At 37.8% G+C, this 12316-nt stretch overlaps 1 protein-coding gene across 1 annotated transcript in view; it reads right to left on the bottom strand.

Annotated features, from left to right (window-relative positions):
- Positions 1 to 255: 255 nt before the first annotated feature.
- necab3 (N-terminal EF-hand calcium binding protein 3) overlaps positions 256 to 12316 on the bottom strand; it is a 36789-nt gene continuing 24728 nt past the window's right edge. The window contains exons 7-13 of the mRNA XM_053316251.1: positions 12022 to 12143; positions 10599 to 10678; positions 8471 to 8524; positions 5086 to 5198; positions 4517 to 4594; positions 3967 to 4058; positions 256 to 284 (exon numbers count right to left, since the gene is read on the bottom strand). Of these exons, the coding sequence (XP_053172226.1) occupies positions 256 to 284; positions 3967 to 4058; positions 4517 to 4594; positions 5086 to 5198; positions 8471 to 8524; positions 10599 to 10678; positions 12022 to 12143 (568 nt within the window). The remainder of the gene's footprint in view (positions 285 to 3966; positions 4059 to 4516; positions 4595 to 5085; positions 5199 to 8470; positions 8525 to 10598; positions 10679 to 12021; positions 12144 to 12316) is intronic.

Raw genomic sequence — 12316 nt, forward strand, 5'->3', positions numbered from 1 at the left:
TTAGTGGCACAGTAATGAACAGCTGAAGACAGAGGGACATTAAAAGATGCTTCTGAAGGATGCTGGATGACGCCAAAGTCTATGTCTCCTGTTGCTTTCAAACACATGGATGCCTTTTGAATTTTTCTTGTGTGTGTGTGTGTGTGTGTGTGTGTGTGTGTGTGTGTGTGTGTGTGTGTGGGTGGTTTGATGCGCCAGTGTATCTTTGTCCGTGTGACAGTGTAGGCAGTAGATGTGACATTCTGGATTCAGTCGTTAGTTGTTAGTCATAATCCACCAGGAAGCTGAGGAAACACACACACACACACACACACACACACACACACACACACACACACACACACACACACACACACACACAGGAAGACAGAGTTAGGTTGATTCACATCCACTTTGTTACTATGGGCAATTTATGATACTTGAAGGAAGTGTCAGAGTAGATTTAGAAACCATTAATGCACTTAACGTTTTATGAAGCTCCGTTATTATTTATTAGCTGAACATTCTTCTAACCAAATAACTCACGTGTCAGTAATGTGTCATTTGGGAATGTGGCAATTTGACACACTATATGTCTTCAAATCATTCATAAGTAAAGCAGACATAGGACAGATAGATCATCTGTCATCATTGTTAGTCAGAGTAGCACTTGCCTAAGCTGTGGACAGTTTCTTAGGGGTAATTAAAGTTTAAGAGAATAACTCTCTCCTTAAAGCACCTGGTTGTTGGTGCTAAGGACCTACTGAAAAAACATAAAGGCAGTGGCGCTTAACAGTCAGCAGCACAGACAATAATAGACATAGGTATACTCGCAAAAGAAAGGTCCGTTTTGTTTCATTTATTCTTGCACTTGGGATGTGCACCTCATAAACTATCCTCCCTCTGCCTTGCAATCAGTGCATTGTGGCCTCACTTCCTCAGCAGCAAAACCCATCAGAGACTCAGAGCAAAGTAACCTACTAATGATGCCCGTTTCCGAGAAAAACACAGGCAGTGCCTCAAAAAAACATGAAATAAAACAGTTCTTTTTAAAGGTATTTTTTATAGAAAGCAAATTAATAGCTTTACCAAAATAGCAAAAAAACATCAAAAAGTTGTCAAAACACAGCAGGGCCAACACAAATGGTTACACAGTACTATGTCTCCTTACTGATTGTTGATGCCTTAATCAAACAAAGCTGTTTACATGTAATAATAAGGAAAGCTCATGAGAATAACCAGAACAAATGCTGTAGTTGGAAGCCAAGTAGAAATTATTAAATAAGGCATCTTTTACAAACTCGCTTCAGGATTTCATTTTATTTTAAGTTGAGTCTGTGCTGTCTTTTTTTAAACTACTGGCCATTTTTATTTCAGTTTAATTTCAGCTTACTCACACACTCTGAAAAAGCAATTATAGCTAGGCTATGTTTAAACTGTTTTTCTTTATGTCAAACTCTGACTGTTTTCCACATCCGATTTTTTCTGCTGCCTGTTTATATCTGCTATAAAAACTGACCCATACCCTTTAATATTAATACAATCAATGCTATAGCTTTCTGAAGTGCATTTAGAGACCTGCAACAAATCAATCAAATGTCGAGGTAAATGAGAAAAAGTTGTGATTGCAGCCTGGGGCTGGAGTGGCAGTGATTCATATGTGTTGATCCTGCTGAGAAGTCAATGACATGATGACGAGAAAAATAAGCTACATGCGTCAGATGATAATCATAATGCTCAGCTGAAGGATCCTACTGAATATGCCACATAAATATTCATCTGTATTTTCTGTCTTGTTTGCACCTTTATAATATAATAATATAATATATGGACATCACAACTGGTTAATCTCTACCAGGCAGTGTAATTGCAACCTTGAGAAAACATATTCCTACTTGGATATTTATTTCTTCAGAAACATCTAATATTTTCACAAGTTAACACTTGTTTTGAAACATTTTCAATCTTCAGGATAAGTGAACAAATTATCAACGTGTGGTACAGTCAGAACTTCCAATCTGGATGCACCCTGATTTCAACAGATTTTAGTCGATCAAAACACATCATAACATATGAAGGCCCAATGTACGAATAATACCTTAATGTGTCATACAAAACAGTTAGCCAGAAGCACAAAAAGAAGAGAAGCCTATGTGAAAAAGGCTGCGACAACATAGTAATTAGATAATAATTAGATTTGGCCACAATAGAATTCCATACAGCATACAGATACTGCATGAACGTCAGGTATGTAGGATGGGAAGAACAGGGAAGCTTCTTCTTATTCTGACTTGGAAGCATTTGTACAAATAAACAACCTTTATTAGCTATTTTTATTGTACTGCATATGTAGTGATTTGTTGACAGGTGAAACTACTGATATGAATAAACATTAAATAGCTATTTTATAGCTCCGTTTAAAGCTTCATTTATTCAGGCAAGTTTCACTGAAAGGAAGCATCTCTTTTGCAGAAACACCCTACTCACAGTCACACAGTTACACACATTCACACATGGACTATGCCCAGTTCAACCACAGTCTGATCTGCCAGCCTGAGCACGAGCAGTTCCACTGGAACAGTAAGGGTTAATGTGCTCTTGCTCAAGGGTACCTCAGGGCTTCTCTAACCTTTAGGCCAGCACTGCCCCTTTTCTGAAATGGGGTTGATATTGGATTTTATTTTGATGTAACTGCAAGCGATGGAGGCTTTGTAGCCATTTCACCACCAGTTATTTGACACCTCTGGAGTTCTGTTCACTAGATATGACTGTCAAAAAATTCCTGACTCTTTACTCAGAATCACAACTGCAGGAAGCTGACACAAACACTTTTGCCATTTGGCTGCTTGTAATTGCTCACACTTGTGGAACAAGGAACTCCTGCACACTGTCTTCTGTTCTTGCAATTAGAGGACATTTATTGGAAACGTTCAGTACACAGACCTTCATCAGGTTATAAAATAACCTTTGGCTACACAGACATCTGTGTACCAAAACATTGTTCCCAATAAATCTCTAATTGCTAGCACAGAAGACGGTGTGCGGGAGTTCTTTGTTCTACTATTGTGGCCTTCTCTGATACACCTGTCTATCTACAGGTACTCAAAGGTTCTGCTCCTTGAAATTGCTCACACTAAAAAGAGACAAAATTAACTAATAAAAGTCTGTTTGAATACTAAAATACACATGATATTTGAGAGTTGACTGTTGGGAACACTTGTAGATGGTGGTAAGACAGCCCCAGAGAAATCTATGTCAATGCAAAACTGTTAAGTACATTAATGTGTTGATTAAAGCAGTTGTCCTGTAGTGGTTATGAAATAAGGACACATTGTTTACCAGCAGAATACACTAGATGATCAGTAAGTTACTTATAGTGGTGCCTGGGTGCAGATACAAACACTGTGGATCAAGGCCAAATATGACCACAATGACGAATGTGAGCAGGTCCCTGATGACGATACTCCATATAACATTTTTACTACATTTTTACTCCTATCATCTAGCCAGGCCATATTTATCAAGATATTTTTCAAAAGCCTAAAAATTGCTGTTGACACAGAGTTGAAGCAATGCTCTGACCTGGCAGAAAAATGAGCAATCTCTGAGGCAATGAGCAACAAAGCAGGGAGGAGAGCTAGAGGTGATACAGCAGCACCCTCACAGCACCTATGACTTTGGGTCTAATACATCATCGATGTGGGAGAGCCAAAATATGACTCATGATGAGTTATATATAAACATACTTAAATCTGCAACATCCTAATGAACATATGACATTCTAGAAAACAAATCCTATGTATTTACTGTGCAATATAAATTGGAGTATGTAAACTCTTTGCATGATTGCAGCAATTTAGTCAGATTCTCCATGAACTTAAGACTGAGTTGCACATGCTGGTTTTCTAGAGTACAGTCAGTCACAGTATTGAATGCATATTACATGTGCACATGTGTGAATGCTGTCACACCCACAGCTATACAAACCTGGGAGCAACATAGTAGATACTACTTCAGCATCCTCCAACATGTCAATGACGCAACGCTGGAAATCTTTACTGTCGTTGGACTGTTGGTAGCTACAAAGACAGACAATAACAGAGTAAAACAGAGAGAGGGAAATCACCGTTTTTTGAAAAAGATCAGAGATATCACTGATTCAGATAATTAGTTGGCAGGTTGGTTATGGAGGTTGAGATGTGAAAAGAGCAAATACTCTTCAAATGTCACATATTACATATCTGTCAAAATGTTCATATATTCACTGTGTATTGCATAGAACCTTGTGTGTGTGTGTGTGTGTGTGTGTGTGTGTGTGTGTGTGTGTGCATGTGCGCAAACTGAGAGATGGGCCATCTGTTCATCTTCACTGGTGGGGAACATTTCCATCAAAAAGTTAAGATTGCCAAACAGTCTGCCAATATCTGACACACACACACACACACACACACACACACACACACACACACACACACACACACACACACACACACACACACACACACAAACACACACACACACAGAGCACCATACTGACCTCATCCAGGAGATGCGGTCTTGCCAGAACTCATAAATTATGTAACACGACTTTCTCTGGAGCTTCTGAACGGACACGCTGACAGCAAGATAGAAAAGAAAAGTAAAGTGGGGCAAGAAGAGGATACAAAATAAAAGACAATTTGCACTCAGTAAGGATAAATTACATGAAAAAGTTTGAATCTTTTGAAAGAAAGAGAGATGTCACTTAAAACTAGCAAGCAGCAGACAGAAAGTCAATAAGCACTCTAGATAGTGACCATGGCCTTTGTGACAACGCTAAATGGTTATTACTGTACAGCTCTCACTTTTAATCAAACTGCCTATGGTCACATAAAAGCTGTTGTAATATCCCAGGATGAGTGATGAGAAAATGCAAATAGGGTTTTTCATGAACATGTTTTCTGCATTGTTGTTGTTCAGTTTACTCATGGACATCCTTTTATAATTCAAACCCCTGACTCAACATTGCCTCAAAATTAAAAATGTGGCCTCAGCAGCAGAGCCTGTCACTATGTTTTGAATATATTTGCTTTGCTCGGATTAAAAAAACAAAAAAAAGACACCTACTGCAGGTTGTCAGAGTGAGCTGAGGTGGCATCAATGTAGCTTTTCAGAACTTTCTGGAAGTTGTCCAGATCGTCTTCGGCCACTGACATCTGCCTTTGTACCAGCATGATGTTCTGTTGGCAACAAGAATTAAGAGAGAGGAATGAGACATTAAACAACCAGCTGACCCCGAGAACAAACTGGTTCTCTGTGTGTCTGTGTGTGTGTGTGTGTGTGTGTGTGCCATCAAGCTTACACCACCCCCTGAGGTCCATGCATGTGTGTGCATATTGTCAAGATGGATCCTTTTGAAATGCTTGATGGGGAACTGATTGTACCTTCCTGAGGGTACACATCTCACCATCACTAACAACAGATGAGATATAAATAAATAAATGTAATGTCTCTTTGTATTGCTCTCACTCAAAGGCATTTTCTCAGTACTTTCGTACTTACGTTTTATTTGTCAATGTAGCTGAAAGCCTGAGAGGAAACAGCTGCACAAGAAAAGATGGAGGCACTAATTATTGAGTCATTTTACTGAAAACTTCTTCTATATTGTTATGAATCAACAATACAGAGGTCTGCACTGTAATAACTGTTGCCATGATACCTCATCAGTGCCTTTCTAAGTAATTTATCACTTTCGTCATAAGGTATACTGACTGCAGCTGGAGGTAGGTAGGTTTCCTATGTGAACTTTCAGTGAGTCAGTGTTCTGAGTTATTTTTCACGTGTTTCTTTTGTTCCCTGAGTACTTGCTTTACCTTGGAAATGTTACATAAGACTTGGGGCTCTCTGTCATCTACTTACCATATCAATCCATTGGTCTCCTGACAAAAGAAAATACCTTTTTTTCACTTTATTGATCGAAGTGCACAGCTACCGAGCAACATCCCTGCAACTGGCAGAGGTTCAGCGCCCTCCTCAGGGAAACTGGGCTTGAACTAACATCCTCTGTCTGACATGCAGTCTCCTGGTGTACCAGGTTGCCCTCTATACGTTCTCAGCAGTTCAGAACAGTAGTGAGTCACTACTGCAGGTATAAAATTAATCTCATTGTATGGCTTCTTTTGTAAGAGCTGTCTTCACAGACACACACTGTATCAGCCTTAAAGGGTGAGTTCATCCAAACTACAACACAATGTTTGACCTACCTCTAAAAGTGTGTATCCATATACTTTATATTGAGTTATATTTGCTTTTATGTCCAATGTAGTTTATGATTTTGAGGCATCAATCTCTGTCACTTTCCAGAAACAATTTCCCTGCTATTTTGGATAATCCACAGACCTTAATTGGGAACTTTCACACAGAATACTACTTTTAAGATTTTAGAGGCGGACACCTCAGATTCTCAACACTGAACCAAAAACATATTACATATTTCATCACTTAATAGAGATAAGAGAGAATATAGTGCTGTAACAATTAGTTGATTTATTGTATTTAGTATATATGAATAAATTATATAAATTATTTTGTTGGTTTCGTTAGTCAATCGTACGCTGAACCCCTCTGGATTGTTTACTGCTGGCTGGGACAAAACATATTTAAGGGTGTCACCTTTTTGGAACATTTTCAACATTTTGTACCTTTTTTGGCATTTTATAGATCAATTGATTTATCAGTTGATCAAGAAAATGAACAACAGATTAATTGATAACGAAAATAATAAAATTATCATTAGTTGCAGCATCTACCATTTTCCTCTTTTCATCCAGTGGGGTAAAGACTTTCACTTTACTCTCATCATTGTAAATACTCCAATACGTCAATTATCATAGCAACTTCGTAGTCGTAGCAACCTGTTGACAGCAGAAGTTGACAACAGGTTGCATACTCAACTGTCTGTAGGTGTTTTTCATACAATTCTGCTTCTCAAGTGGACTATGACTACAGAAATGGTTTTGTTCAAATGAACTGAACCCTCTCTGCCTCTTTCAATCTTTGTTATGTAATACTTACATTTATAGGGGATTCTTTTTATCTTTTAACTATTGAAGCTTGTCACATACTGATTTTACACAAAGGAGATCACTAATGGCCAGAACAGACATCAAAATGGCCAGTATGTGTGGTTGTGGCTCAGAGGTAGAGCAGGTTGTCCACCAAACGGAAGATCAGAGGTTTAATCCCCCGGCTCTTCCAGTCCACGTGTCAAAGTATTTTTCGGCAAGATACTGAAACCCAACTAGAAACTCCTCCTGATGAGCAGGTTGGCACATTTCATGTCAGCCTCTGCCATCAGTGTATGAATGTGTGGGTGAATGTTGGCATGTAGTGTAAAGCGGTTGATCAGAAGAATAAAAAGGTGTTTTATAGATAGATGCAGTCCATTTGCCATTGTGGTATCATTTGGGTTGAGAAAGGAACAGATGTGCTACTTGACATTTACGATGAGAACGGTGAACAAACTGGATTAATAAAATGCATTTTGGAGAGAACAATTGCTGAGTGAAGCTAAAAGAAATAATATCCTGTCAGCTTTTTGGAACATATTGTAGCTACTTACTGGCAGAGTTTTGAATCTGAAACAGTAAAAAATAGTGGAGTAGTATCACTGATGAAATATGTAATTAATTGACTTATGCCAGCAATGGTGATTTTTAAAAACAGAGATGTGCACATATGTCCCCCACTAATTTAAACTTCTTTTAAATTAGTGGGGTCATAACAACAATTTAGAGTGGATTGGATGTTATTATTGTGTCATTAAGACATGAACATTACATAAAAGGTACATTTTCACAGCTTGTCCAGCTGTTTTGCTTGTGAATGTCAAGTATCAACTCATTATGAAAATCCTTTCAGCAGCAGCACAGAGACTCACAGACAGGCGAGCTGCAGCCTCTCAGGTGAGCTCTGATGTCTGAGTCAAAGATCTAGCCATGAGTTTAGGAGTTGAATGAGAAATAATAGAAGCCAAAGTTTCTGAGTTGATTTAAAGACATCAATCAACAGACTGACAGAAGAACAGAGCTGCAGAATATCAGGTAAGGTTCCTGCAGATACTGTAGGTTGGTTTAAACAGTTAAAGACAGATAACCAGTGCACATACGCAGATATTTTGGGCGTCTGACAAATAATGTTTCCACCAAAGTTAAATGCCCTTGGTTCAATCTTTTTTTCTGGTTCAATGTTCTTTTGCCAAAAGAACAAAATGTGAAACCACCCTCAGCTGTTAAATTGAGCTGTTTTAATAAGCATTTACCCACTAAAGTGAGTCATTTCATAGTTTGTGAAATTCTGCAATCTAGCTACAGTGTAGTAAGGGAAAGTTGATGTTACAGTGATTGTCATTGCTTCTCTGATTATTATCGATGCTCAGTGCCACGGAACACAATAATCATACTTTATCCAGGAATAAATTGCAGGTAAATGTCTGCTATCAGTGCTGACTTACAGACTTGTATGTGCTGGCCAGTGTATCTTCCTTCAGTGGCTCCAACTTCGGACTCTAAAACAGGAAGGTAAAAATATGAGGAGAAGCTTTTAAACCTGTTAAAACATCTGCTTGAGCAAGTTTAGTAATCTCAGGGATATGAGCATAAACTACTGCAATTACTTTTTTATGTTTTTTTAATAATCTGTAATCATGAAGAAGAAAATGCTTGTAATCATCTTGCCCATTTGTTTCCCCTGTTAGCAAACAGCAATTTATAAATATGAGGAATACATTTTTTTTAACATTTCATATTTTCTGATTTGATTAAAAAGCCATCAGAATTTCTTCATAACATTTTAGTAACAACCAAAGGTTTCGCATATTTTACTTAACTTCTTTTGCATTGCATATATTTGCAACCAACATAACCACATCATACCAACAGAGACATTACATAATGATAAATGGTACATAAAATCACTCTGCAAAGTAAAGTATGTGAATCATTGCCGTTTTAGTTGTTTTTTCCTTGTTCTGTAATATATCTGATGTTTTTATGTGTTTGATGTCATGCTTTTTAAAGACTACTGTGCTTTGACAAAATCTCTATGGGGCAATAAACGTTACAGCCATTCATTCAATAATGCCTTTGTGTTAGCTAGAAATGTGACTGCAGAGAAAATAAATGATGTGATGAAGTCAGTCATAACCACAGCAGGGTAAGCAGAAGCAGATTGAAACCATGTAAGTCATAAGACACATTATTAATTTGATCAAGCCTATGCGTAGGATATAAAAGTATGATGTTATGAAATGTGAAATATAGTAAATGTAATAATGCAGAATGAGCTTTCTGTCTTAAAGGTTATAGTGCATGCATGCGTGTGTACAGAGAACATAACCTTTGAGGCAGAAAACTCATTTCTGTTGCATTTGAGAGAGCAAAGGGAGCGATACGGACAGAAGTTGTGTGTGATGACAGTGGCAGCACTGAGGTGTGTGGTTGGATATTGAACACAGAGCATCCTGCATTATTATGAATTGCTTTGATATTGCACTCTGAGTCCCCCTGGGTTGACAAAACCAAGGCCTGGAGAGAGTAAAATGCTTTGAGAAAGACTGAAAGAGGGGGAAGAATGAACATCAAAAGATGGGAATAATAGGAGTTAATCAAGAAAAGAACAGACAAGAGAGAGAGAATGAGGTTGAGCAGAAGCTTGGGCAAGAGAGCGTGAAAGAGACTTTGGGACGTGGAAATGAGAATGGGTCATAGGATACAGAAAGAGAAGTGGGGGAGCAGAGAAGTGCGAGTGAGGTGAGTGTGCTTTGTGTTTGACAGACGCACACATCTACAGAACTCCTTTCAGAAAAACATTGTTTCTCATGTGCTGCAAGTGCACCCTTCGGTGTTGTTTTTGATCATGACAAACACTTCAAAATGTGCTTTCTGTCAGTGTGAAGCTGAATATACTGTAAGCTTACAATACACTGTTAAAAATGATAGAACCAGGTTAGAAGCAAGGGAGTGAAAATAGACAGTAAGTCATTTTCCACATCACTGATGAAACCATTCAGGCACTAAGGTGAAACCTTGTCCCAGACATAATCATGGAAACACAACATCAACCCCACATTAGTAAAATCCTAAGTAATTTTACGGTTACATAATTGCAGCCTAGCAGACAGGTTTACATGTATTTCTGTAGCGATAGCTGTCTGTGCTGTTGATACAGCCACGTTTGTTTACTTCTCATTATTCCTAACACATCAATACAGCATTAGGTGTTTCTATTTTGCACAGTATCTGTATAATTTAGTTTATTCATAGATAATTGCATGCTGAAAATGTTTTAAAACGCAAGGTGGAAGACCTGTGACAGCACGGCCATGTTAGTTATTTAGATGTTTCTAATTAAATGAGTCCCATTATCTGCTGATGGCTGCTACATTTTTGTATTCATGAGAAGTTTTTGTCTTCATTTCATCTATGATCACCAGGACCAGCATGTCCAAATATTAAAGCTCTGTGCTCACTTGTGTGTAACCTTTGGGATACAAGAGAGTAGCAAGGTGAATTTGAAGGGGAGGCTGTCCCAGAGATACATTGCAGTCAATTTCAAAATATTCACAAACAACAGTTTCATACCTGACACTCCAGTTTATCCAGGAGCTGTTGCAGCCTGGTGATTTGAGAGCACCAGTTCTCTCCATCCTCTATGTTCACGCCTGGAGACGACACAATGCAAACTCATCAAAATGACCAGAAAACTTGAAAAAAAAATGTAGCCTATTTTTCACTCTAAATACTAATCCTAACTAGTAAGTACAGGTAGTGCGTACAAATGTGTATGTGAATGTTTTGGAGTTTGAACATCTCTCAGAGTTTCCTTTCTGTGCTTAATCCTTTGATTGATGTCAGGAGACTATATCAAACACATGGTTTCTAGCAGCTTACAGGGATAAAAAAAAATGCATAGGGCAGTACAGAAGCAGCTCTATGTTCAATATGAAAGTGTTTCCTTGTGTAAATTGTTAAAAAAAAATAAAATGATTATATAAATGTATATAGTATGCATTTACCTCTTACCACTAAAAACAACAAAGGTGGAAAAAAATCTGAGAAAACAATCTGATACAGTATGGTTAACCCAATACAATAAATAATAAATATCATTATCAGATTCCTTATTGCATGTATAAAAAAAGACATTCAAGTCTGACAGTGTTGAAAAGGCATCTTGTCCATTCCTTTTCATTGTGGGCTCAATATCTTGCATTCAGTTAATGAGGCACAAAATGATTGTCTCTAGGTGTCTCTAATGTCAATATGATCTTTGTAGGTGAAAACTACTCTCAGAGGAATCTTACACTCTAATTATGCACATTACTAATGACAGTAATGGGACTCATCTATGTACACACCACTGAGCACAATTTCCCTTGATGTCTGACAATAGGAGAAACAGCTCCTTATTGTTATTCTTTGTTGGGAATGTAATCATCATAATGTAAGAATGTTGAGTATGATATAAATTGACCTAGTATGGGACTGTATGGACACAGATGAGATCAATAAAAACATATTGTCTGGCCCATGCAACATCACAGGCACAGTAGTGAAATCTAGTGAAAAATCCTTATATGTAAAATGTAAAATGATTTGATCAAGAATTAAAGAATTAAATTAACTATTGAAAATATGAAAACAAAAAAATGCTCCTAAATCTGTCATAGTCTTTCTCTTTATTTGCATGACTTATCATTGACTATTTTGGACTTAACAATTATTGAGAAATTTACAGTGTGTGTCAGACCAGAGGAGAAAATACAACAGCAAGACTAATAAATAATATTCACTGTTTATTGTCCTCATTATTATAAAGGAAGGGTGTATCACTCAGAGCAACAGTGTGGCTTTTTGATGTGTTATTAATAGTTAATGGCCAAGAATAGGGATCTAAAGAATAATTTATATAAAGTAGTGGTAAAAGTACCGTACTTGTGAGAAAACTGATAAAGAAACACCAGTTTAATCCTTTACTAGTTTGAATATGATATATTCCTCTTACCTGTGGTCAGGATGCCAGAGCAGGGATCTGATGGGGACATGCACAGGTTATTATGGACCCTGCGACCACACCGCCTGCCATTCTTCTGTACTGCTGTCAGATCCGGTGCCTTTACCTCTCTCCTGCCATGACAGCAGTAGAGACCCAGGGAGACAAACATCAGAGAGAAAGACAGCAACTGTCAGAGGAGTGTGAAAAAAAACCCAACACAGTTACTGAAGATATGGCAGACGGAGACAGACAGAGGTATGGTCACACAGGGAATAAGGAAGGGGATATGGAATGAAAGAAGAGG

This window comes from Scomber japonicus, chromosome 3, assembly GCF_027409825.1.
Source record: "Scomber japonicus isolate fScoJap1 chromosome 3, fScoJap1.pri, whole genome shotgun sequence".
Taxonomy (NCBI): domain Eukaryota; kingdom Metazoa; phylum Chordata; class Actinopteri; order Scombriformes; family Scombridae; genus Scomber; species Scomber japonicus.